The sequence below is a fragment of the Aptenodytes patagonicus genome, chromosome 3, assembly GCF_965638725.1.
Source record: "Aptenodytes patagonicus chromosome 3, bAptPat1.pri.cur, whole genome shotgun sequence".
Taxonomy (NCBI): Eukaryota; Metazoa; Chordata; class Aves; order Sphenisciformes; family Spheniscidae; genus Aptenodytes; species Aptenodytes patagonicus.
This window is the reverse complement of record NC_134951.1, coordinates 96,667,207-96,694,596: the sequence shown is the minus strand read 5'-3', so window position 1 is coordinate 96,694,596 and position 27,390 is coordinate 96,667,207. Positions and strand designations below refer to the sequence as shown.

General features: G+C 47.0%; 1 protein-coding gene across 1 annotated transcript in view; it reads left to right on the top strand.

The window, feature by feature from the left end:
• The window catches only part of MDGA1 (MAM domain containing glycosylphosphatidylinositol anchor 1), a 147,958-nt gene that overhangs the window by 69,924 nt on the left and 50,644 nt on the right, over positions 1-27,390 (top strand). The window contains exons 8-9 of the mRNA XM_076335550.1: positions 342-635; positions 24,969-25,238. Coding sequence (XP_076191665.1) covers positions 342-635; positions 24,969-25,238 — 564 coding nt within the window. The remainder of the gene's footprint in view (positions 1-341; positions 636-24,968; positions 25,239-27,390) is intronic.

Below are 27,390 nucleotides of genomic sequence, written 5' to 3'. Positions count from 1 at the left end.
TCAAAGAGGCTTTTGCCTTTGGGTTCCTCTGTGCTAGCCCTGCTGCTGGAGAGCATTTTGCAACCAGAGGGGTGGGAGCTGGGAGAAGGTCCTAATACAGCTGGTTACCCCCAATGCTGTTGGCATTGGGATACATTGTTGGATCTTCCTTGATGCGCTGCAGTTCCAGACCCTGCAGGATGACTTACACAGGCAGTGTGTTCCTACAGGCGTTGCATTGTGTCAAGTGGAAACCTTTGGAGTTCAGGGCTGTTGGTGTGACTCGAACACAAGCATCTCAAGAATATTCCTGCTTGTTGGAAACTTGCTGTAAAATTATTCCCTTCTTGTCTCCCTTTTAGTGCCACCAACCATCAGTGTTCCTAAGGGTCAGTCCACAATCACCGTCCGGGAGGGCTCCCGGGCTGAGCTGCAGTGCGAGGTTCGAGGGAAGCCCAAGCCACCCATCATCTGGTCCCGGGTAGATAAGGAAACCCCCATGCCTTCAGGGACGACGACAATGGAGACATATGATGGGAAGCTGCGCCTGGAGAGTGTGAGCCGAGAAATGAGTGGGACCTATAAGTGTCAGACAGCCAGGTACAATGGCTTTAACATCAGGCCCCGGGAAGCCCTGGTGCAGCTCAATGTGCAGTGTGAGTATAACCATACAGTACTGGAGCCGCCTGTCTGAATGCCTGTGTACACAAAAGCCTGTGGGCTATGCAGCATTGACACACTCAGTGCTGCTTTCAGGCAGAGTTGACCTTTCTTACTGGGCTGAGCAGACACATGTCTTTTGTCTGGGGACCTTTGAACAGTTTATTGGTCTGACTATACAAGGCTAAGGGCAGGATACCGTAAGGCCAGTGTGTTGCAAGTGGAAGGGAGAGGTGTTGTATGTGTTTGTATACAATGCTTTCCATTTCCCTATCAGTGGATGAGTGCAGAACAGCAGCTTTACCAGGTGTGTGTTTGTGTGCATTACATATGTGTAAAATACCTTCAGGGTATGTTAGTAAGTTTGTAAAGTCAAGCACTCAAAAGGTAGCAAATGAATGTTAATTAGACCATTTCCACCCCACAACCCTTTCTTCAACTTAGTTACCCCAGCTGTCATTTCTGGACATGCCTGAACCATTTTGCCTGAAAAGCAGTGCTAGGCAGACCCTAATAGGGACTGCATACTCCCAAATGTTTTCCGTGCAATAAAGCTGTGACTAACAGAAAACTGATTCTTAGCATGTGGTGTATTGAGTGATTTCAGCAATGGGTGGTGCTCCCAGCCCCACTTGAAGGTGGTATCTGTGCACAGAAGTGAACATAGAGTGAGGGATGCTGGTGGTGTCTGCGTTGGGTGACTGTCCCCATCCTTTCCCTGCAGTGGTTTCTCCCTCCGGAGAAGTGAGTGCCTGCTCAGCTCCCATGCTGTTGAGGTGTGTTTTGACATATGGGGGTCTTTGCTCTCTCCTTCAAGACTTTGAATCAGACAGCAGGAAGGCAGCTGGGTAAAATGCCTTGGTCTGGAAGGAGCTGTGATTGTAGGAGTAGCCCTCCCTGCAGACCTTGTCCCAACGGGATGGTGCAATTGTTGAACTCTTGCAGAATCCTCTGAGCAGCGCGGATCTGCCAGGTGTGGGATGGGTAGGGAGCAGGTTAATTTGCACCTGGGCACGCTGCCTCTGGTCTGTGACTGATGAGCCTCCACGCACAGCATAGCAGTACTCATTAGACATGCTGCCACACTCCTCCCAGGCTCGCTTTCTGGGAAGAAGACAAGTGAGATCGGAGCGGATAACCTGGCTGAAGCCAACCAGATACGCTGCTCACAGATTTGAGCTGCTGGGAGCACAGCAGTAACGGAGGTGTGCGAAATCCTGCAGGCACTTTGAGTATTTGAAGATTCCCATTTAAAAATTATCTCTGTCCATTCAGGAGTGTGGCAGGAATTAAATTACAGGATGGAGGACAGGGAAATGTGTGCAGATTTTCATGCAGGTAGGTATGTGTGGAGAAGCTTCCCTTAAGCAGGGTGGAAATGTGTGTCTTGGTTTAAGCTGTTTTGGAAGGCAGGCTGGGTCAGGTGTATGGGGCATGGCAGAACATGGCAGGGAGGGTGACTCTTGGTCACCTCAAGAACTGATGGGAGATGCAGCAAAATCTCACTCTGGAGCAAAGAACCATCAGACCTGCTGGTGTCCCCAGTTTGGTGTTGATGTCTGAAAGCTGTGTGGTCCTCACTGACCCTCATTACCCCTGCAGAGGGAGCAGCAGTTCCGAGCCTGGGATGAATTTGGGCTTACTGGGTGGTCTGGAGGGGGGATCACAGCCCTGAATCTTGGGCTGGAGGGGGAGGACATGACTCCCCACACAAGAAAGTTGGTAGGTACAAGCCAGAAGCTGTTCTGGGGCAGAGCCTTTGATGAGACCCCCAAAAAGGCAAAGATGTGATGAACTTCTGTGTAAAGAGCAACTCAACATACTCTTCCTATAGCTCTTCCCAAGGCCAAGCAATGCTTTATTGTGATCTCGCCCAAATAATGGTGGCAAGGTCCATGAGGCAGCCCACCCAAATGGCCCTCTTCCCTTCTCCATCAGTTCTGTGTACCCTTAGTTGGAGCTGGGTGCATACTGAGTGTTTGTACACCTGAGCTGTCTCCTCCTTCCTGGAAACTGCGGAAGGACCTTACGGTGGCACTGCCTGTTCTGTGCCTGAGCAGGCAGCTTTGGTTTCGGGGCTGTCAATTTGCTCCTTCCATCAGCATGAAAAACAAACTGCGAACCAAGAAAGCAGGGCAAGAATTGCCCTCATCCCCTTTATAGCCTCCCTCCTTTCCCCCCGTGCAAAAAAAACCCCAGCAAACAAAGCAGTCCCTGTTTATCCCTCTCCTCCTTGTTCATGCAGCTGGAAGGAGGTGGGTGCCACGGCGGGGGCCGCTGTGGTTAATTGAAACGTTGCTCTCCATTGTGGGTAGCTCATTAGTCCGGTGGCTTGCTCTGGAATTCTCATCTTGTGGGAAATGGGGATCGTGTGGCTCCTGCAGCCTCCGTGATGAGCGCTTCCCCTGCCTCCCCCAGCCTGCGCATCCCACTGGAGAGCTGCTTAGGTGGGGTGTGCATCCACCCAGGCGTGCGCGCAAGCGCGCGCGTGTGTGTGTGCATGCAGGCGTGCCTGTTTATGTGTCAGTGTGAGCTCCTTTTGAACCGGCTCACTCAAGGGAAGAGTGAATTCTGGGTGATAATGTGGTTGTTCCTCTGATTTGCTCCAAAGCTAAAGTTGCAAAATCAATACAGCAGATCTGATTAGATGTCAGAACCTGTTTCTGTGTTTCTCTTTTCTTTTTCTCCCCTCACCCTCATACATATAGTGCTGTATTGTAACAAACTAGCCCAGAAATAGGCTTTGCCAACTGCACTGCAGTAGTGGAAAGAGAGTAAGAAGACAAAAAGAACAAGTCAGCTGTCAAAAAAAAAAAAAGTGTTTAGGCTTTTTATTATTTTTTGTATTTTGCAAGCAGAAAAAATTGCTCTGCTTTTATCTTATGAGCTGTAATTGTCTATCATCAGCTCTCTGACAGGCTGGATGGTCTGTTCCCTGGACTTCTTGGTCTGCACTGTAGAGCTTTGGAAGATTAACAAGTTCATGGAAGTCCTTGCAGCCTTATAGCTCTGTGGTTAGGATGAAGAAATGTTGTATACTGGTTAGAGCGAGAGATTGGGCTCGTCAGAACTCCTGGGAATCTGGCTACCACTTGGAGTGGCAGTGTCTTGTCATCTTTTCCCATACCTTCAAAAAAGGAATAAAACTGACCCATCTCTTCAAGGATTTGTGGGACATAATAAACATAGCACTTTGAAATCTTGAAATAAAAATAGTAATGGAAGGGCAGAATGCTGTTGTTAATAATATCAATGATGCTGTTGTCCAGGCTTTTTTCAGAAAATCCCAGCAGAAAAATGAATCCTCTGCACAGGTGGGTTTAAAATCAGGGCTGGGTCATCCTGCGTAGGTGAGATAGTGTAAGGCTGTAAAACACACACTGGGCTTGAAAATGTGCAGCACTCTGGGTTTTGGAATACAAAGTGTCATTTGAGTCAATATGTATGAAAGGAGGGAGGAAAGAAAGTGTGTATGTGTGGATCAGTGAAAAGGACGCTACCTAGATACAAATTTAGCAAGTACATAATAACAAATTGCAAAAAAATATATTAGCCATGTATCCTAAAAGCCTGGTCAAAATAGCATTTCCATGAATTACAAAGATTAGCAGTGACTCTAAACTCTAGCTGTTGCTAGAACTGGCCTTTGAGATGACTGTCTTATCACGGTGAATATCACATTTGCTCTGTTAGAGCCTCATATAACGGTGTGGTGTAAATTGCAATCCTAGTACATTATCCTGCTTGAATGATATTGTGTCAGCTCTGATGCTTTGTCAGTCCTGAACAGCATGTTGTAAACTACTGGACAGCTGAGTCAAAGTCCAGCTCAACCCTGCACTCCTCATCACACCTGATCCTTGATACTTCTGCTCCAGTATTTTCCCACAGATAGGTTTATCCTCCCTTACAGCACTCACTACTTGCTGTCTCAGGCCTTTGCTCGATCACCTGAATGGGTTCTCCCTCTTTGGATAACCACCAAAGCCTGGTAGCAGAGCACCCGTCTCCTCTGTTGAGAGATGTTGTCCTGGTTTCAGCAGGGATAGAGTTAATTTCCTTCCTAGTAGCTGGTACAGTGCTGTGTTTTGGATTTAGGGTGAGAACAATGTTGATAACACACCGATGTTTTAGTTGTTGCTAGGTAGTGCTTACACTAGTCAAGGACTTTTCAGCTTCCCATGCTCTACCGACTGAGAAGGCTGGAGGTGCACAAGAAGCTGGGAGGGGGCACAGCCAGGACAGCTGACCGAGAACTGGCCAAAGGGATATTCCATACCATGTGACGTCATGCTCAGTATATAAAGCTGGGGGAAGAAGAAGGAAGGGGGGGACGTTTGGAGTGATGGCGTTTGTCTTCCCAAGTAACCGTTACGCGTGATGGAGCCCTGCTTTCCTGGAGATGGCTGAACACCTGCCTGCCCATGGGAAGTAGTGAATGAATTCCTTGTTTTGCTTTGCTTGCGTGTGTGGCTTTTGCTTTACCTATTAAACTGCCTTTATCTCAACCCATGAGTTTTCTCACTTTTACCCTTCCGATTCTCTCCCCCATCCCACCAGGGGGGAGTGAGCGAGCGGCTGCGTGGTGCTTAGTTGCCGGCTGAGGTTAAACCACGACAGATGTTAAATAATTCACCAAATTCTGATGATTGGATAAGCAGACTTTTGCTGGTGCCATTTTTTTCTTTGGAAGAGCTCTTGGTGTCTCTAAGTGGCCAGAGAAAGAAGGGAAGAAGGAAGAGGAGATATTTACATAGGGTTGACCTTGTTTCGGATAGTCAAGTCTGAAAGATGATCCTGTTTCTCATCTTCGGGTCACACAGCAGATGAGATCTTGGCAGGAAGAAAGACTAGAAAAGGAATTAACCCAAGTGTCTCCTTCCCTGGAATAACATGGCCTCCAAATTTGGCCCCTTCTGAATCCAAAATAATAGTCCACAATCGTCTGGGATTGATCTCCAAAGGATTACACTTATTGCCCTTAGGTAGAATTTTGCCACGTTAAGCAGCAGGTGGATTATTGGGCTTTATCTTCAAAGCATAGTGAACATTAGGTGTAATCAGGAAAGTAGACCGACATTCTCTTTGGAGGGGCGGTTATCGTGGTTAACAGGACTTCAGGAGCCATTGCATAGTCCTAGACACAGGCATTGCCACAGGGCTGGTGACCAGCAGGTCTGGCTCTACCCTGACCTGGAAGGCAGCCAGAATATGTCCTGCTGGGGCATCTGTTGCCCTTGTCACTTAAACTAATGTTCAGGTGGGCACAGATATGTTTTCCTATTCAAGCTCACACGCTGGCAAATGTTATTCCTGGTCACACGCTGTTGACTCATTCCTCTTTAAAATCCCACTGAACCCATTGGCAATGCTGTACATCAGGCGGGCAATAGTCAGCATCAATTTCCCCTGTTATCTATGTAGCAAAGCAGGGAGGAGAGGAGGGGGTGATACTGTAAATAAGTAAGAAGCATTGCTGGATCCACGCAACTGGAAATGGAAGTGCATTAAACTGTTTCGATCAACTGTTGAAGCCATAGCTCAATGTCAGTGCTCTTTGCTGGTGCCCTGCCTCCTCTGAAACATAAGCTTGGATATTAACTGCTCCATTAAAAGTGCTCTTGAGACATGCTCCTGGCATGGAGATGTTTCTGCAGAGTGGATAGGACTGGGCTTTTGGCTCCTGAGAGCTCCCTGCAGCTCTCCCTGCCTATGTGAAGGGAGTCTAAGAGAAATGAGACTGTGGCCAGAGCTGACCCATATCTGTGACTGAGCTGGCTTATCTGTCTTGCTGCTTGGCCATGTGAGCTGGAGTATGGAGCCATCTGCTAAGAATTTTAGGCTTGGCTGGTTTAATTTCTGAGTGTATTTATTAATAGTGACTGTTTAAAATTTTCTTATTATTTTCATCAGTGAAGTCCATCCTGACACCCTCCTCCAAGCTGAGGAGCACAGTTCAGGAGCTAACTTGGGAGCAGTGGTTGGGGCTGTTCTGCCCTTCCATTCATGCTTCAGTATTGCTGTTCTACATGGCACAGGTCCTGTTCCCAAGAGAGGGAAACCTCGGGGTCTCCTACAAACCAGAGCTCTGGGATGTTCTGGTTTGTTTTAGACCATCAGAGGCTTAAGAATGAACCGAAGTTCTGGGGAAGGTGTGTCTGTATTCAAAGCCATGGGAAAACTGTGCCTCTGCAAGTTCAGTGTTTGCAAACCCGGAGGCCTTCGTTAGTGAAAAGAAAATAATTTCTAGTCTTGGACATGACCTCGAACCACCAGTCTGAACAAAGCATGACCTGGTTGTTAGGTCCCACTTTGATGGAAATCCTCCCTGTTTATCCCCTAATTTGTTGTACAGAGGTTTGTGTGACTAAGCTGAAAGTATACATGTTATTTCTGTGTTTCTATCAATACACAGAACCCACCTGCTCCCCCTGTTAAGGGCAGAGTGTTTTGTTCCTGATTGTCAACACACTTTCCGCTTGCACTATTGTGTCTGGGATTAAGTTGCTTAGAGCTTATGTTTGTGCACGTAGCCCTGTCCTCGGTGATACGGCATTAGGATTGCTCATTCTGCTTCCCAGTGCCTGGGCTGCTAACAACTAATTAAAGAGTTGTCAGTCTAAGGACAGGCTGAAGGAGGAATCAGTTTTACTCCGTCATGGCTGTAAACCCAAATGGCCACGCTTCAGAGCACAGTAACAACCACAGAGGCTTAGCTGGCCTCAGATTTGTTTTAACAATTACCAGCTATTGGTCCTGAGGCCTGGCAGATGGAGCTGTGACAGCACTTACATCGGTTTCGGATTGGGTCTTAAGATGGGGTTGTACCAAATGTAGCTGAAAAGAGGATGGCTCCTGTTTGTCTAGGACTTGTGGGCCCTACCCTCCTGCCAACCTCGTGGCATTGAGGGGCAGGTAGTCTGACAGGCTAAGGATGCTTAGCTAAAACCTCCTTCTTTGTGACCATCTTTATGTTTGCAGAGCAAAGCCCCAGGACTCCCAGCGCTGCTTTTTTGTAGCGTTTGGTGTATGCAGGTTTGGAGGAAAACGTCTTTCACAGGGTAAAGCGGTTGTATGAATTTTGGCTGGCCGGAATTTTTCCCCTCAGTGTGTAGCAGTTAGGACTTGCTCTGCATGATCCTGGTCTCTTCTCTGCTTCCTGCCTTGTGGGGAAGGTTCCCATGTGCTGCCACTCACCGAGATTTTCTTGGGAAGTCTCCCTTGCGCCCCGAGAGCTTTTCCGGTTTACCTCTTTGATTGAAATTGGTCTGACAGAGCATGTCTGCATGCTGTGGTGGCCAGGAGATATAGGAGACTTTAGACATGAGTAAAGGCCCAGATGGCGGGGAGAATTCACCGGAGCAGTGGAGGCTGGGGAACAGATTTTTGCAAAGCTGGCATGTTCAGTCTGTGGCACCACACGTCAGATGCAAAGTACCGGGAGGCCTCCTCGCTGTGCCCTGGGTAAATGACCGTGAAAGAAGAGAGGATGATAACCAGATACGTGCATCAGGAAGGTGGGAGCCCTCCTTAAAGAGGGGACCTGGGTCTGCTGCATGAGATTGCAGCCTGCGTGCACTGCCGTTCAGCCTTTGTGCAGCTCATTGCTCATCTCTAAACACCTCTGCGGTTGTAATGATAGGCTGAGTAAAAGCTTGTATGAGAGCTCCTCGCCTAGAGAGATGAATTTGTTTGTTCAGAAGAGAACTGGTTTAAATCAGCTAATCCATTTCTCAGATATTGTTGGGAGAAACAAATACACTTTCCATAAGCTGCCATTATCCTGTTTTTTGGCCAGACTCTCCAGGAAAAGCAACTTAATTTTATCGAGAGAGAGAGAGACATCCAAGCTATGCAGTTTTGTCAGGAAAGGAGAGGCGAGATGTACAGACACAGTGGATGGCAGACAGTCTTGGTCATCTCTCTGTGGACAGTTGCTCACTTACCGTGGCCCTTTCAGGGCTGAACACCACATCTCGTACTGTCCTAATACAGACACTCCTTTTAAGGTTTTTCTGCCATGGCAGCTATTTTTCCTGTAGGACCTAGCTATACATCACTTGTTGTGATAAAAAACAACTCCAGAATCCTCCCAAACACTTTGTGCTGGGCATCCTGCAAGGCTGTGCGTGTTTGGGTCTCACCCAAACATGTCCTTGTCTTTAAGCCACAGGAGCATACTGCTGCTGAAGTACTGTCAGACACTTTCCCAGTGCTTCCCATCTTGCTGTTCTGAAGAAACGGCTTTTTTTTTTTTTTGAGCCCTGTTGCTGTTGTCTGGGTTTAGGCCGTAGGTGACACCACCTGTATCAAAGATCTCCAAACTGCGATACAGCTGGTGGTACCCAGACTGCATCGAGGCAGCCTGGCTGGAGGGAGAGGTTGTCCTGGCTCTGCTTCTACTTGCATGGGGATGTAACGCAGGTTCCTCTGTAACATACACTGTGAGTACTTCTGCCGCGTGCTTACCTCCAGTCAGCAGATCTGAGATGGTGGGCTTGGCACGGCAGCTGTTGCCAAGCTTTCTCTCTTGGTCTGCGCAGCACCAGCACATGTCCAGGGGACGTGGGAACTGGGCCAAGGCAGAGAAAGAGCCATAGATCCTGGAGCGTGGGGTGGCGGGATATTCTTTGCCAGAGGTGATGGACGGGACCGGAATCTGAGTTTATGAGGAATGCATTAGGGAGAGGAGAAGATGGTACCTGCTTGTATGGGTTGGAGGTAGTGGATATATTTGAAAGGGAAAAGCCAGTGGAAAAGACTGGGGATAGGAGAGCTAAGAGGATGGGAAGGTTTGTATATATGTTCTAGCAAAATAGAGAGCTGCTCCTGACACCTGAGCAAAGTAGATTTGGGAAGGCATGCGCTATATGTGGTTAACGCTGGCATCAGGAGACATGAGGCAAGGGAGGTGGTAGATGGGGGGAGTTAGAAAACTGCTGTCAGCTCTCATATTTTAAGGCTGGGATCACAGGACAGGAAAGGAGGGAATGCCCTGTCTCTAGCAAATTCTGCCTCTCAGTGACCAGGACATGAGCATGTTGAGTGCCCAGCTGTGGGGAGAGAGATGCCACGGACCAGAACTCACTAGGGCAACCAGGAAGACACTAAGCAGGCAAAAAAAGCAATTCATTTTCTTATGATAACTCTCAGCCTCTGCACAAGAGCCTGAGGCACAGAGAAGTGAAAACAGCTGTCCACTCCTGCAGGGGAGCATAGGACATCAGACCTGACACAGGACCTCTGTCAGGGGAGCAGAGGCTCTTTTCCCCCAGCCTCTTTCCCAGAGAGAGCTGTGTGGTGCTATGGCATTGTGCCTGTGCCTTTGCTTTTCTCCCATGATTTTTGGGCCATAAACCATGTCAAGCAGCACCTATGAGGGTGCAGGAGCAGGCTCCCATGCTATTCCTCACCTACTCCACTACAGCAGAGCTATTTTCTCCTGCCCCACTGGAGGACTGTGGCAGGCACGTGGAACAAAACACGCAGAATAGCAATGCCACTTTTGAGGAGGGGGCTTATGCAGGGAAGACCCTGAGACACTCCTGATATGAACAGAAGCCCTAATAGGAAACCAAGTATCCTGGGAGGGGTTCTGAATTTTAATTAGCTATGACCATCCTGACCCCAAGCTCTGAAACAGCAGGTCTTCCCGCTGCCAGTTCCGTACTGGGAGGCTGAGGGTTCAGTTTTTAGGAAGAGCATAGGGGCCTTTTGGAGCTTTCTGCGGGGAAGCAACTGTTCAGTTACTAATTTGTGCTTTTCCACTTGGGCCAGTCTCTGAGAAAGAAACTGTTTTTTCTCTGAAGCCAGGAAACAGTGTTTTCTCAATGAGCAGAGATCACATTTCCAACATGCACCCCTCTCGCTCTGTTTCACTTCATATAGTTCCTGATTTCCATTCCCCTTTGCCTCTCTATTGCAAACACAAATAAGCATGTGTGTGCACACGCTCCTACCTTATCTCAGCTTTTGCTTCTGATTCAAATTTAATTGGCCTCCAGGACTTGAGGTAAAACAGTCGGTTTTCTTTTATGAACCCAGTGATGAACCTGCAAACCCCTCATTGGTCCCAAGAATTGACAGACGTGCTTAAATTTCCTAGTTGCTTGCAGACCTGTTGCATTTTGTATGGTTTTGGAGTCCTTGTTTCTAGGGTCATGTGTGATTGCGGGAAACCATGGAAATTTTTCATTACTGTTGACTGGGAGGAAGCTGACTTCTGAGACTGTTTGCTTGTTTGCCAAGCTGCAAGGTGATGAATGGGATGTAGAAAAGACTGAAAATGACTCAATTTCTGTGGTGAAGAAGAATCTGGGATAAATCCCTGCTGGCTAAAGAAAGAATGGCAACCGAAGGCCATTCCAGCCAACCCTTTGTAGGCTCTTGATCTGTTGTGACCTGCTCTCGCATCTGATGAAACGAGAGCAGTAAATCTCATCCGTTGCAAACATGCTACAGCTCTGGGCCCAACTCAGAAAAGCATTTGATGGGAGGAATTGGTTGGAGTGCCAAAACTAACAGGGGTTCCCAACAGTGGCTGTGATTGAAGTCAAGAGAACAATAAATAATAGTGGCATTTGCAAGGAACAGGGATTTTCCTTACTAAGTGCTGATTGCAAAGAGATATTTTGCTGTCCTAATCATAAGCTAGAATGCAGTAGCTAATAACAACTTAATGCAATATAGATGGGCTTAATAGTGCTAGGTCTGCTGGGATTTTCTGAGCAGTTCATAGCTTATGCATAATACAGGCCCTTTAGCCAACATCCTGATATGCTGTAAAATGGTGAACTGGGGCTTGAGGGAAAGGCAGCAGCCTTCCATCTAAGGTGGTTTGCTGGAAAGAGCGTAATGGGTCTAAAGGGATGAGAAGATGGTGGCAGTTGGCTGGGTCAGAGGAAAACAGAGCAACACTCAAAATGGGTTTTTGTGGTTTGGGAATTTTTCTCGTCCCCTTGGGCTGCTTGTAATGAGGCCTTGCAAAAGTCCAAGCTTATGCATGGAAATGGGCAAGCTTTCATTCTGATTAGCTTTCTAGGAACCAACTCACATGTATAAATGAAAAGATGCAAATGAAACTACCTACAGGTTTTAAAGAGAGGAGGAAAGACGGTTGGGTTTTGTGTGTTTGGTGGAGGTTTTTTTGTTGTTAAAACCACTTGGAGCAGCTTATGTGCTCCAATCTGCCTACCCAAAATGCTGGGACTCCAGCTTCCTGATCATTATGAGAAAGCAAAAGCTCTTTGAATCTCTTTCTAACCATTTTGTGCTGTTTGACTAGACAGGAGAGTTAGTTGTATGCCAAGCATAGTCTCTCTCACTAGTGGAGCTGAGGAACAAGGTGAGTTTACCATTGTGGATCTAAACTTGGATTATTTGTATGTTTTCAGTGCAGCATCTACTCACAGATTGAAGTGGCAAAGAATTCAATATGTGCCTCAGTAAGTTGTTCCAGTTTTTTTACTCTCATGGTTCAGTTGTCATGACTTAATCTAAGCCTGTCTCATTTCAGTTTCCAACTACAAGCTCTGTTTATGCCTTTGTTTTCTCACATAAAGAGCTATTTGTTATCAGCAGTCTCTTCCTTGTGTAGTCTCAGACACCAGAACAAGTAATCTCTTAGCGTTGTTTCAGTATGCAATCCTGAAAGAGTATCTTTAGCCATTCAACGCAAGGCATGTTTTCCAGCCCTTGATTCATTTTTATAGCCCTTTTCTCGTTTTTTTTTTTTTTTCAACAACATTCTGGCAGCGTGGTCACCCATATTAAACAGATTTTCAAAAATGATCTCACCGACGCAGAGGTGATGCCCATCTCACAATACGTTTAGTAAGCTTTGGCTTAATCATCCAAGGATTTGGACGTCTTTGGACTACAGAATTAAGCTGAAAGCCGATGTTCACTGGGTGACATCGACTCAGGCTCCTCTTGGAGTCATTGTCTCTTTCCTAACAAGAGTGACGCATTCTTTCCTCAACAGTTTTCTTTCCAGACCTTTACGTTATCCAAGATAAATTGAATGCAGTTACCATAAGACCATTCCATCAAGCAAACCAAGTTGTCCTGTGTGAGGTATCTCTCTAGTATGTTATTTACTGCTGCATATTTTGTGTCCTCTACAGATGTTGGTATCTTATCCTGACATAGGCACTTAAGGATGGTGATTGTCAGTTATCGCACATTAAAGTGCTGCCTTTGTGTGGGAGGGAAGGAAGCAAAGCACAAGCCACATCCTAGAGCTGTGCCAAAGTCTGCACCCAGTCACCCCAGCTGCAAATGGATGTAAGGTCATTCAGACACCAAAGGTGGTTATGTGTGATGTTGGCTACGCAGCCTGAACGGGGGACTTTATAATTGATATGCTTTAGCTATGCCAACCTGCTGGCTGGATCTTTGACCTTGATGAAGATGTGAAATAGCATCAGTTTAAGAGGTTCTTATGGGATCTCACTAGAGAGGTCTTCCTAGAGAAGGTCTTCCCTCTCACTAGAGAGATTTCAGTGGTGCATGCACCCATTTAAAATTTCTTTTTGAACTCTTTCAGTTAATATGTTTTTAATCTGCTTAATGTGGGCTGCATTTGAATAGTATTACATCTTCAATTAGTCTGTCGTGTGGAAGCAAGCCAGGATCTTTCAATGCCTGAGGATGTTATGACAAGACAGTTACTTTTCTTGTTTCTTTCTCAAACACTACCCAGTTTGTCTGCCAAGGACCCATAAAACTGTATTAATCATCATTCACTTTTTAACTTGTAAAGTTGCATCCCACATTCATCTTCCATGAGTTTTTTTTCTGGAATCAGTGAGGAATAAAAAGGTTTATTGCTGTTTGTTCTGAGGTCTTCTCTGCTTACATTGACCCAGTTGGTTCATGTTTGTACTCCTATAGGCAATACATGCATGGAGGGTACAGAATTTTATCTCCTCTGTGTTTGCAGGATGCTATCACAAACTTCGCCTCAAAGGCCTGGCTAGATGAAGTTTTCCCCCATCTTTTCCTACTTCCTGTGGCATTTTTGAGGGTTTTATGATCTGTTGTTAGTCTGTTATTCTGCCATTTTTGCACTGATGAATTCAGATCAGGGTACACAGATCCAGCTAGAGTCTTACAAACAGGACATAGAGAAGCCTGTCTTTCCATCATCTCTGGCTTTTATCACAGATTTAGCCACAGATATTCCCAGATTTAAGTCCACGCAGGTTCTTTCCAGAGCTGTACACAGAATTATACCCTCTCTCTGCCCACTAGAGTGGGATGGGTCAGCAAACATTGCTGAAACTTGTTTAAAATGTCCTTTTCACCTGGGGTATCTGATTCTGGGAGGTGTTATTATCTATCACGGAGAGGCTGGAAGGAGCAGGATGCCACATTACAGCGTGTACTGCCGCAACCCCTCGGGCTGATAATTGCTGATGGACAGACTCAGGCCAGGATCCACTTTCAGATCTTGATGCAATGGGTGAGAATGAGGAAGGTAATGGCCTTACTTTTTGTGTCCCAGAAGAGTCGGGAATGTGAACAACGGAAACTTTATGGAACCAGCTTCAGGCATTTATCTGTTGGATCAAAATCCAGGCATCAGGAGAAGAAATGGAGTGTGTACTTCCCACTTATTCTGCATATTGCCTTTGCTGCAGCCTAAGTCCTTCTCAGTGAATGTGAAAAAATGTCTGTGTGAGATAGGCATGTGCACACATTACAGGGATGCTGCTCCTCCAAATGGTTCCTGTAGTGCTGGCCCGGTTTGAGGTCAGCCACAGAAGCAGCCTGGAAAATCGAATGTCAGAGCAGATTTATCCAGTGAGCGGGACTGTTAATAAATTTCCCTCTCCTGGTCCAAGTCCAGAGATGGGACAGAGCTGATAGCCAGATGGGGAGGTCGAGGGAGCAGACTGCTGTCCTTGAATGATTGCCAGTTCTGCCATTGGCCTCCTTCCTGTGCCCTCTGCTGCAGAGGAGACCCTGAGCCCTGGAGAGTGGTTTCTGGGAGCCCACAACACCTGAGGCTGTCAGAAGTGACTGTGCTCTTCCTAATGCAGGGAAAGACGAGGGCTGCGTCTGCTTCAGCAGCAAGGCTGGTGAGCTGCTGCTTCTCTGGAAACGTGGTGGCAATGTAGAGAGAAGACATGAGGTTTCCAGTGGGGGAGCGAGTCCTCCATAGCTCAAGTCCATGCCCTTCTCTGAGACGGGTGGTATCATCCAGGCCTGAAGAAATGGGACTGCCAAATCCTCTGCTGTCTCCATAGGTGGTTAGCAGTTTGGGGAATAAGGTGTAGGGAGATGATTCTCTGTAACCAGCAATCCACTGAAGATACATTCATGAAAAGCTATGACAGTTACTGATATGACAAATAAAGCATTTTTTTTCATAATTAATTAATAGAGGAGGAGTTGGACACAGGCACTTATGAAATTCACACGTTTTAAATGCATGCAGGTAATGGTGTGAAGGATGGAGGGGGAAGACAGGACTTTCAGATGGCAGAAATGATGGCTATTTGGCAGCTGCCTTTTTGGAGCCGGTCACTATTCTGAAAGACCTCAGCCATTTCATCTCATGGACCGCCTGAACCTATCCTAATTTTTCTATCCTTCACCCATGATTGATTTGATCTACCTTGATTCGTCTGAAGATGATGATGACAATGATGAAGAGGTAACCATCCAGAGAGTGACAGCAAAAATGCTTACAGTAAAAAATGTTCTTGCCTCTCCTTTTTCTATGCTATATATACTGATCCTGTGTTTTTAAATTGTATGCATTTCTTAAGTTCCTGTATGCACCCCCCACCCCCCTTGTTACTTAATTCTTATGGGAGAAATTGCTTCGATATCTGTTGACCTCAGCTGCTTCATCTACGAGACTGAACATTTGCCATAAATCTTTTAGTTTGAGCATCCTTTCAGCCTCTTTCTGAATGGTTACATTTTCATTGTCGTCATCTTCCTCAGAAGAATGAAGATCAATCAAGGGTGAAGGATGGAAAAATGGGGTAATGATGACAGTTAGCGGAGCAAGATATTAAACGATTGGCAGCAGAACTCCGAGGCAGCAGATAGAGAAGTGATGGAGAACTGGGTGTTGCTCTATGCGGAGTTCTTCCTCCTTGGTCCAAATTCCCTACTAGGCCTGAAGGAGAGGCTTCTGGTTTGTATGGGGAAGCTTGTCCTCTTTCCACTCTGTAGATAAGTGGAGAACCACTGTATTAACTCTTCCTGGTCTAGCTTTGCCCCATGCATCCCTTTTGCTTACTAGTACAAAGAACTCAAAGTAAACGTATTAAGAAGTGCTGGTTGATATTTGATTATCTTAATTATCTTGGATTACCCTCCTTCCCCTACCAGGCTCTTTCTGGCTTGGATCTCTCCCCTTTCCAGCTCTGATCCCACCACCCCATCATTAAAGCAGGTCTGATTTTTTAATCAACGTATCTGCTTTTGGCTATGCTGTGTCTTGCTTTGCCTGCCTGTTTGGAAAGCAGCTGTGGAGGGATCATCTAGTGCTCCCAATTTAGCTTTCAAACTGAAAACAGAAGGTGAGGTAATGCTGTAGCCCAGCTGTGAGCAAAAGGCTCTGACCACCTGTGGCCCTGACAATCATTGCATTTCTAAAGTAGGGACTCTTCTCCATTTTGGCAGGATTGCAGTTCTCGGAGGCACTTTCTCCTGCAGCCTCCCTGCTCTTAGCTTTCCGTTCTGTTATTAAAAGGGTCTAAACATATGGAGGCGATTGAATTGCTCAGGCAGCTGGTGATGGAATAGGAGCCTGTTGCTATTGGATTGCTGCTTGGAGTCAGCAGTCACCTCTGCCTGGTAGCTCCTCTGGTTGTAGGTGAGATCCTCCATAGGAAACTAGGGGCAACTCAGTCAACTCCTTGTAGGTGGCAGCTGCATACTCTGGACATGAGCCCTAGCAGTGGCACTAATCGGATGCTGTCTGGAGTCCAAAGATTTATCACTATATTTGCTATGGGGAACGTGCAGGCTGGTGTCTGTTTTCTTTCCCGGGGTAGCCTTGTTGTGGCACGCAGCAGCTCAAACACGGGAGGTGTCTCCTGTCCAAGAGCAGGACATGCTGCCCAAGTTTCAGATGCGTGTTATGACTCAGCTTACTGATGAACTCATTAAACAAGGCACTGAGAGTTCACGGAGAGGTTCATGTAGAGGGGTGGTACTGGCCACTTCTGTGCAGGTGTTGCACAAGCGTTTACTTTGGTCTGCATTCATCCCACCTAGCAGAGATGTGAGGGCTGGGATCACCCTAGGCTCCCTGTGCAGGCACAGGATGGAGGGAGGTAATGCCAGCTAGGGATTCCTACCATCCGAATCGTCCTCTGGAGATGTCCCTCTCACTCCATGGCTTTGGAGGGAAGTGGCGTTCCTAACTTGGGTGCCTCAATGAAGAGCCTGAAGTTAGATGGGATAAATTTGGGCTTTAAAGTCCTGTTCCAGCTAGCTCCAGGTTTGCTGTCAAACCTGGGGAGATGATCAGTCCTTTCTCAGTTGTTCCAAATCCTTCTCAGGAATGTGGAGGGCCTATCCTCGGACAATGAACACCACAGATTGGCTGTTTTCTCTCTATTTTCCCTTCTTTACACTGTGGATGGAAGCATAGGGAATGCATTCTGCTGTGATGGGCCAAGCAGCTCTGTTTCTCCTCGCAAGGTTGAAAATGGTACCTGTTGATTTCTGCCCCATTATAGGCCCCTGTGCTATACTTGTCTCTGCCAGGCACGTGAGGAGGGTCAGAGCTGTAGATTCAGGTTTCGCTTTTATTTTCTCCTTTCCCAAACTTTTTGCATGTGATTCCTCTGGTATTTAAAACTCTAGGACAGTGTTTCTGCCCAGAGAAAACAAAATCTAAATAGGAACTAAAGCTGTGCTTCTGCCACCTGAAGAACAGAGGAAGGAGAGAAAGGGGAATTGTAAGGATACATATACATGCACACATGCACATATAAAACGTCAACATCGTCTTGTCAAGGACTTTGGGAGAGGAGAAAAGGACTAAGAATTCTCTCCTAGTATTTGTTGAGGTTGGGGGCTACTGGGGATAGGACAGAGTTGATTACTAGGACACAAAAACACCTATGGGGAGGACCTGCAGTAGGCTTAAACTGCAGCAAGGGAATTGGGTTAGGTGGTAAGAAAAACTGGTGATAAACTCTGAAATAAGAGGAAAGATGTGGATTCTCTGTTTTGGAAGAAGAATCTCATTTGGTTCTTTTTTGTGGGTTGATTTTTTTTTTCTTTTCCTTAGTTTGCACTGGCAATGAGTTGCTTTATTCCCAGAACTACCCAGCTGAGTAGCTCACCTATGAATTATTGAGTAGTAAGATTACTGGTTCCTCTGCCAAAAGTTAATGCACATAGGATGCTTTTGGGGAAAGAGTATCATTGGCTGACTGTTAGTGAATGTTTGTATCTAAACTATTTATACGCTATTGGGAGCGGCATGTCACTGCCAGCCCAATTTGTTAAACAGAAGCATGTAATAACAGATGCATGGGTATGAGCTGACATCTTGTTATCTTCTAGAAGACAGAGGCAGAACCTGAGTGGAGAGTTGGTGGTCTGACAATGTTACACAGGGGAGGGGTCCCCTCTCGTGGGTATGTGGGTGGGCAGGAGAATCCCAGATTCACCCGAGCTGTCATCCTGCTTCACCATGCTATAACTAGCAAAATTGGCTGTGAGTTAGAGACAAAATTTTCATGTTAGTTTGTGGCAAAAAAAAAATCTAGATTTGGGTTATGCCATTGGTCTGGCAGTAATTGAAGGTATTAGCTCTGAAATGCCCACTCTCTCACCCTCTTTATTTCTCTTGTGCATAACTTTGCTAATTGGGTGGTATGTGGGTGGGGGGAGGATTATCAGCATGCATTTCACTTACAAATATGTATGTGTCTTCTGCACATACACTATCTTTTCCCACTTATCTTTTTCAATTAGGGTAGCATCCTGTTTTGAAACCAGGCACTTGAAGGTAAGTGAGGCATGGGAATGAGGTGGCTTTACACTGCAGGAGAATACTTGTCTTTGTAGTGTATCGTTAGCACAAATTAATTGGGCGGTGAGTCTGAGTGGAGTTCCAGCATGTCTGGGACAGATCTTTTTTGAGGAGGCGTATCTGTGAGGCAGAAGGTCTGGAAATTCCCACCCAGGATGGACTTTCTTCAAAGCACTCTGTAAAGTGAGCTAGGGGTCTCATGTATATTAATCAGCACAGCTCATCATGCAGAAGAGGAAATCCTTTAGTAAATCCCTCTTTATTAAAACAAGGTGAAGACTGGTTGAGCTAATTGGCTTGGAAAGTTCAGAGAAGAGGAAAGCAGAAAAGCTGGTAGTGAATACATTTCATTTGCTCTTCTTTTAAAAGCAGTCAGCTAGCACAGAACTAAGCCTTCTTGCTCTGAGCCCTGCTTCTCTGGTCCCTGCACCCACTTGTCTAGCAGAAAATGTACTCAAACAAATTTGTTTTGTTTGAAATAACAATACTTGCAACTTGGCTTTCAAGCACTTTGCAAAAAATACACGTTTTATCTCTTTATATGTGGGGAGACTGAAGTGCAAAGGCAAAAGGCATAGAAGATGAAAGAAAGATTCTGGCTTCTAGCTGAAATAGGTTGAGCAAGCCTTCCTCCATCTCCCCTCTTCTAACTACTCAATTATATCATCTGTCAGAAACAAGCAGATGAGACTGGGCTTGTAAATGTTAGCTGGATATTTGTCTCCACATGGAAAACTGCTGGTGCCTAATGTGCATTCTTAGGGTGTGGAGTGCGTGTGCTGTTGCAGGGAGCAGAATTGCTCAGCTGTGATTTCCCAGCCTTGTGACAATAAAAGAGCTTCCCGCTTGCTCAGGTAGAGAGCTCTGGTCTCTCCTAGAGCTAAAACCATGGAGTTTTCTACCTGCTGTAAAAGCAGGGGTGCAATATCTTTGATGCTTGTGACATCTTTATTACCAGGGGCTGGATAAGGAAGGCACCCTTTGCTGGGATCACTTTGGTTGTCTAGAGAAGATTAGGGAAGACTGCATCTAGCATGACTGCAGAAGGGTACCTATCAGAATTTAAATGGATGCTGGATGGGGTCATATAGGTCTCATAAGGCCCTAATAGCAGCCTGTGCTGATTTGCTTTCCAGAGGGAGAAATTACTGCCTGGTGTCATTAGCCACTTTGGATAACGAAACACAGCTAATAATAATTGTAACTAACCACAAAGTGCAGTCTTTCATACCAGGTTATCTGTGTGTTCTTTGCAATATTAATCCAGCAAGTGAGCGGTCAATTAGCTCTCACACGTGGGATAAGGTGAGGACTACAAGCAGGAGTCCCACTGGCACTGTGATTGCATGGCTAAGCTTGGAGGGAGTCATTCAGCAGAGTGGGATGAGAGCTGCTGAAAATAAAGCTGCTTTCTAATCTAGCAAGGCTTGCTATTTTCATCACTTGTGTTACATGTTGCACTTTCTAGATTTAAATAAAAATGTAAATGATGACTGACTCTGGAGGGTAGAATAGAGGGTGTTTTTCACCAGGGAGGAAGCCTGGGCTAAGGACTGAAGTATGGGTCAGGATACAGGACTCCTGCGCTGCTTCTGTCTGATGCTGCTGGTTTGTGTGACCTCGGGCAGGCCGTCTTTCTGCTTGTGCCTTTCTTTTTCTGCCTGGACATTGCTGCGCCATGGTGCTCTTTGCAGCAGAGGAAATGTTGCGGGAAGTAAATCCCTGTAGAAAAATGAGAGTGCAGCAGCCCATGGCAGCTGCATAGACCAGCGGTACAATGCGGGCAGCTGACCACCTACAGAGATGGCTGTTGTCAGCCACTGGTCAGGGTGGCTACAGGGGGGAAAGAGCCGCCTGTGAGTCAGAAAGCAGGTTATGAGCGAGCTCCTCAGCTCTGACAGCCCTTTCAAAATGAGCCAGCATTTGGGAATTGACCAGGATATGCTATTCACAGTCCTCGAGCTACGGTGGGAAAGCAGACTTTGCATGTGTCTTTCATAGTAGTGTTGCACTGTGGTGTCTAGGATTTCTGACCTTCTCAGTTCTTGCCTGAGCTCTTAATGCAAGGTCTGTTCACTCAGTGTTCCCCTGTTCTACAGATGCTGGTTTGTGTTTAAGCTTGTCACTGATTTCTGTGCCTCAGTCCACTCCAATATGAGCCTTTCTTTGCCTTTCTTCCATATCAGATTGAGCAGCCTTATGACAACATCCCCATTTTTTAAAGTGAAAAAAAAATATTTTTCACTGAAAATTTTTTTCTGTATTTACTGCACAAGTGAAAAACTTGCCATAGTGCATCACTGCCATCCTGGGATGCTCTGACTTCATCGTTGGTGAAAGAAGCATCTCTGCCTTCTGCAGGCATTTGAATTTGATGGGAACCTGCAGCAATCAGACAGCATTGCAGGAATCGCTGAGTACCCCTTCTTGAGCTGTGCCCAAGCAGGACAGCACAGTAACAGTGCAAGGAGACTGTGGTCTCTTCTGCAAGCTCTTTGGCTCTTGTAAGGAAGTACAATCCTCCCTTCCTCAAGGCTAAAATAAAAACAGACTTAAAACAAATACTTACAGACTTGACCACAGCTCAACAGCCAGTGCATTTCTCACTCATCTAGCAGGATAAGCACTTCAGTCCTGGTTGTTTCCAGTGAAACCAAGAAAATAAGAGGTTATTGGGGCACAAAGCAACACCCCTTGACGTTTCTCTGTTGTGCTTCCCTTGCTCTTGCCCTTCATCATCGTGAACACCGTGCTAGCTTAGCAACCCTTCAGTGCAGAGCATCTGCTCTGGCTCACAGCAAGGGGGCTGCCTACAGCCCGGCTTTGCTTTAGGGTGCCTGGCACACTGGCGTAGGTTGCCTTGTTTGGCTGATTTGATTTGCTCCTAATGAGCAGGTGAGTGATTATGTTTTCTCCTGTTGCATAATAATTCTGCTGCAAAGGCAGGCTGCCCTGCCTTGTGTTTCACAGCAGCTGCATCTTAACAAGGTTGCTGGAGGAGCCTCACTCCTTCAGCGTTGCCTAGAGCGGTAATGTGCTGCCCTTTTCACCCCTTTCGTCACTCGTCCTGCCAGCTAGCTCTTCTAGAGTAAGCTGTGTGCTGAGACAAAACAGTAATCGTCTATATTTGTTTGCTGTGTTTCTTACCAGGGGATCCTGAAGCCCTGTATATGCAAAGAGGTTTTTTACCTCCTTCTTGAAGCGTAGCAACCTCCTGCCTGCAACGTGGCTGCTGCTTAAAAGAGCACTTCAGCTGCATGCACTTGAGTTCAGGGGAGATACAGAGAGGCATTTGAGGAGCCTCTGGACAAGGACCCGCCTTTGGAACTGGGCTAAAAACTGGGGTTGATACCCAAGCTCCCCAAAGAGCACCATGGCAGCTTAGAGACCCCGAATAGCCAGATAGTGCTCCCTTATAGCCAGCAGGGATGCTGCTTCCTTGTGGGTATTAGAGGCACCTGGAAAATCATTATCATTTCCTGCAGCTCCCTAAAGTTGTCTGCGCAGGAGTCATGTTGGAGGTCTCTGCTCCGAGACAGTCACCATCTCGAGTGTACCGGAGCTGTTCAGCTCCCAGTTCTGGGCAGTAGAAGCCACCGGCTCACTTAAACAAGCTTTCTTTTGCGTTTAAACCAGGGAAGAGAGAAGGCTGTGTTATCTGCTAGGATTTGCAGTCTGAATCCCTGCCTTGGTGGCGGTCTCCCTTTTGTGTATAACCTACTTGAACAAGTGTGGGCTCCCCAGAAGGTGTTGAAGACCAGAGCTGACGTCTGGCTCTGTAATTGCTGTTGACCTTTCTTTGATTGCATATTCATTGGCAGCCTTCAGCAAGAGCTGCCCCTTGCCATAGTACTGCATGCATCCTTTGCAGTGATAGGACGACCTGCTTCAGCGCTCTCTCCAGAAAACCTAGGGGCTCCAGGACTACCTGCAGATTTAATGCTTGTTGGATGTTTCCTAGTACCAGAGACAGAAGGAGAAAATGTAATCAATTTTTCCTGTATAGGCACTTTCAGATATTCCCTTCACAAGGAGATAACATAGGCCCAGAGCCTGTCCCAGTGTGAATCAAGTAAATCCCATTTCCCAGCTGAAGAAGATTAAGTATCTTCTACATCCTTGGCTGCCCTGCTGTTCATGTGACCTAAGGAAGCATCTGGATTGTCCTGGCCTTGCTCCTCTGTGACCCTTTTCCAGCCCCAGATGCTCCCTCAGTGAGGCTCAGGCGGGCATTTTCCTCGCAGAGTGTGTCCTTGCAGGGGGCACTTTGTCCTCTTTCAGACCTTTTCTCTTCCTCTGTTCCAGCTCCGTACACAGGTGCTGCTTGATGCAGTGAGGGAAGCTGCTCTCCCACCCCTCTCTCTCCTCCTCATGAGATAGATTGCTTTGAATACATCTGGAGCTGCTGTGCCATTTTTTTTTTTTAAAGTCTTCCTTTCTCTTTTCTCTCCCCTTTTTCTCTTATTTTTTTTCCCTACATCACCAGCTGGCCTTGATTATAATGTGAGACCCCACCGGCTTCAATTAAGGAGCAGATGTGACCCAAGAAATGGGATAGCAGCTAGGGATGGAGATGACACATTCGTGGCACTAGGTCTAATCAAACAACTTCTCACATTATTCTCACTGTGAGGTGGGAGACGTGTGAACCAAAGACAAGTCAGCGCTTGGGGCACCCGCAGACACATCACTGGCAAAGCCATCTGTAATGAGCTGACCATGCCACTCAGCACGGCAGCATGAGCTCAGTCAAGGGCTGCTTTTAATCCACTTAAGTCCAGCAAAGGGCCCAGAGGCTGAGAGTTGAGAACAGGTACCTAGAAAGCAATCAGCCACTGTCAAACAAGGGCTGCCCAGTGGAGGGGATGCTTGTACGCTGCATACCCACAGATGCATCCGTGTCCCTGGGAGAGGGGATGCTATGCATGCAGACCATTGGGGTGGCTGTGGTGAAGATGGAGATGTCGCTAGTGTTACAGAGCTGTAGGTGGGTCTTGCTGGGGTCAGGCTACGGGAGGGGAGAGACTGGTGCGCTGGAACCCTCCAGGCACGGCTGTGTTCAGGACAGCAGGGATGCTGTGTGACCTGTGGCTCCTGGTGGAGCTGTGTCTGTGGTGCTGCAGATGCTGTGTCTTGCAGGTTTTGGGGCCTGGCTGTGCTTGGCAGCTCTGCAGACCTTTAGAGGAGGCAGGTGCTTTGTAGATCTGTAGTGCATAGAAGTTGTCTGTGGAAGAGCAGGTGCTTTGAACCTGGAGGAGGTGAGTTGTGATTGTGCTGGAGCTGCTATAAATCTGTTCTCCCTCATTTACATTTGGGCTAACAGCTGTTTTGTGTTCAGGAAGCCTTTCTCATTTTAGAGGGAGAGCTTCTGGTTATTCCCATGCTGTAGTGTTTTAATTAAGAGTTCATTGCAAGTGAAACACGTCCGTTAGATGGCTGTGGAGATTGAAGTCCTCTGCCATTGCATTAAATAAGGGGTAACCCAAGCAATACCAGTCCGGACTTTCTTCTTGCTCTGCCTCAACCATGCCCAAACTGTGAGGTTCCTGTAAATCTTTACAAGTGCTAAAGAACAAGATTTGGTAGCCTCCCTTTGCTAAGAGGTGGCCACACATCACCATTCTCACGCTACTGGCAGAGAAGCTGATATGGAGAGAAATGACTCGCCTGCCAACGTCGGGGAATTGTTGCCAGAGATAAAAATAGGACCCAGAGTCCCTGTAGCCAGTCCCTGATGTGTTGTATTGATGTATTTGGGAGAGGCCCTCTAACAGCCCTTCAGGTCTGTGCTCTGTGGGGACAGCCAGTGCGTATCCCTCCATCTGAACATGGTGTCCCTGACAACCCTGTCGGACGTTGACCAGAACATGGATGTAACTTGCTTGGGAGCTTACCTGCCTGCTCAGGGAGTGCAGTTTATGCTGAGTATGAGGACTATGGGTATTCTCATTAGGATCTGAGGACTGAATCCAAGCTGTGGCGCTCAGCTGCTGGAGTTGCACTTCTCACATGAAAGAGCAGGACTTGGTAGCTCCTCCAAGCAGCGTCTCACTGTGGGATAAGTACTTTCTAAAGGCCACCCCTACGTAATAAATGGGAGGGAGGTGGGAGCTGGTCCCAGCCCAGTCAGAAGGGGATGTCAGACAACTATTGTTGCTTTTGGTTTGATGAAGCCTGGTTCCCACTAGAAAATAAATATCCTCTTGGAAATCATAGGTGCCTGTCTCCTCAGAGGTACCGCCGGGGTGACTGTGCTGAGCGAGATGGCTGTTCCCTGACAGTGTCCCTGTCTGTCACTCTGTTTGGTCTCCAGTCCCCCCCGTGGTGGAGCCAGCCTTCCAGGACGTGCGCCAGGGCATGGGGCGCAGCGTCACCCTGCGCTGCACCATGCTGAAGGGCAGCCCCATGAAGGTGGCCACCTCCGTCTGGCGCTTCAACGGCACCCTTCTGGCACAGCCCCTGGCAGAGCAGCAGGACTACTCAGAGCTGAAGGTGGACAGCGTCAGCCGGGAGACCAGCGGTAGCTACGAGTGCAGCATTTCCAACGACGTGGGGGTCTCCACCTGCCTCTTCCAGGTGTCTGGTAAGTCACAGAGTGCACATCAGAGCAAGCTGTTGGATGGGGTCATGGAGATGGGAAGCTTGCTCCCCATAAACTGGTGCCAGTACAGGCAACCTCTACTACCTCCTCTGCGCGGCGCTGTGTTTAGAAGGGATGACTTTCCATAAGCCAACAGGGAGATCTGCCTCCATCATTCAGGCAGTCTTTCAAGCCTGGGATGGACCTGGGGCAGTTAGTGGCAGCCACTGGTACATTTTAGCAGTGTTTGGCCACTTGCCTGTGGCCTGTGGCCACAGGACTTAAACTCGAGGCTGCCATCGGCTTTCAAGCTTGGACAACCTGTATTGTAGATAAGTACTGATCAGGGGGGAGTGAAAGGCTCTCTGCATCTCCCCAGCAGGCTCTGAAACCATCTGATTTACTCTTTAAAAACAAACAAACAAACAAAAACTGTATTATGTATTCCGATACCTTCCCTGTGTCCCCTGGCTGTCTTTGTGTCACGATGCTTGCTAGGACAAATGTGAGCTGGGAATGGATACTAGTACTCAGTGGATTTGCTGCTCACAGTTTTCTGTGAATCCAGCAGGCACCATAACGGGACTCCTCTCCAGCACCTGCAACTGCAAAGAGGGATGGCAGAATTATAGCATCTAAAACCACACATCTGACCTAGCCTCTCCAGCTGATCATTAAATCTGCTTTTCCCATGACCCCAGCATTGACTTGGGCACCAGTTTCTAGACAAGCTTTCCAATGAAGTTGCCTTAATAAGCAGTAAATTCAGTCAAAATACTGGGTTTTCAGTCCAGGGCCAATTTATAGTACTTTTCAAGTCAGGGCTGAACAAATGAGAATAAATAATATCCAAAGAGGCCTGATTTTGAAGCAGAACTTTCCCAGGGTCTGGAAAAGCTCAGGTATGCTGTAACTCTGAGATGCTCTCAGAAATGGGGAAGCCCAAACCACTTTTACTGTTTGAGCCCCTTTTCAGGACTTTGCTCTCACCCCTTGAGATCTCCTAGAATTTGTCTGGCAGTGGATTTTGCTTGAGAGCTTTGGCCCTCTCTACCCTTTCTTCGTATGCTTGCAACTCTCATGTCACTAACTAAGTGATGGCAAACCATATCCTGCTATGAGCCACAGCAAACTGTGTCCCTAGCAAGCTTGGGAATGCTCCCAGGATCTGAATTTCTTGCTGGAAGTAGTAACAAAGACATAATGCCACCTGGTGTACTGTGCTGTGCCCCACAAGATCAGATCCCCTCAGCAGAAAGCAGTGTTCATCCCTAGAGAGCACTCATCAGGAAAGCAACAAGCATTTATTTTCCTGCATCCCTTCTCTGTTTCCAAGGCACTGATATCCGATGGTGGCTTTTCAGCTCCAGACATTTCTGCCTGTGTCCTGGACAGCTACAAATCAATTAGGCCTTCTGAGCCTGTAGAGCAACCTGAAAAATAATCCAGTGGCTAGACTGCTGCGCTTGGGCTCAGGACCACTGGAGTTTTAATTCCCATCAGCCACAGCCTTCCCGAGTGAGTGGGCGTATGGCATAGTCTCTTTTTGTTTCTGTTTCTTCTCTGTGAAAGAAGGACCATAAACCTTCCTATCTGACAGGGAGGCAGTGACTCTTTTGTGACTGTGAGGTGTTCAGATGTACTGGAAACAAAGTGCATAAACCTGCCCAGGATGGGATTAGTTTCTTCTATGGATGGGAGATCAGCTTTCTGAGATGTTTTGGAAGGGTAGCAAGACATCCAACCCGCTCCCCTTGAGCAAGTTATCAGGGCAGCCCATACTGGTCACCACCTGCACTCCCACTAGCCACAAACACCGAAAAGCCCTGAAAGATGGAGTGAATAACCTTCATCTCTTCCCATCAGCTGTAAGCAAAAGACAAAACTTTCCAGCAATGGTAAAAGTTTCCAGAAAGCAAGTTCCAAAAGTATCTTGATGTGCTGGATTTCTATTAGAAGGCTTTTTTTTAGCTTCCGTTTCCATCTTGGAGTCAATTAATAAGGAATTAATATCATGCAAGATTATGATTATCTTCAGTTCTGATTTTATTTCGGAATCCATTATGAAGTTTGACTTCCACAGTCAATACAAGTTGAATAAGGAGCAATTAGTCTCTGAGGTGGTTCTGAACTTCTTGCTTGTGCAAAAATTCAA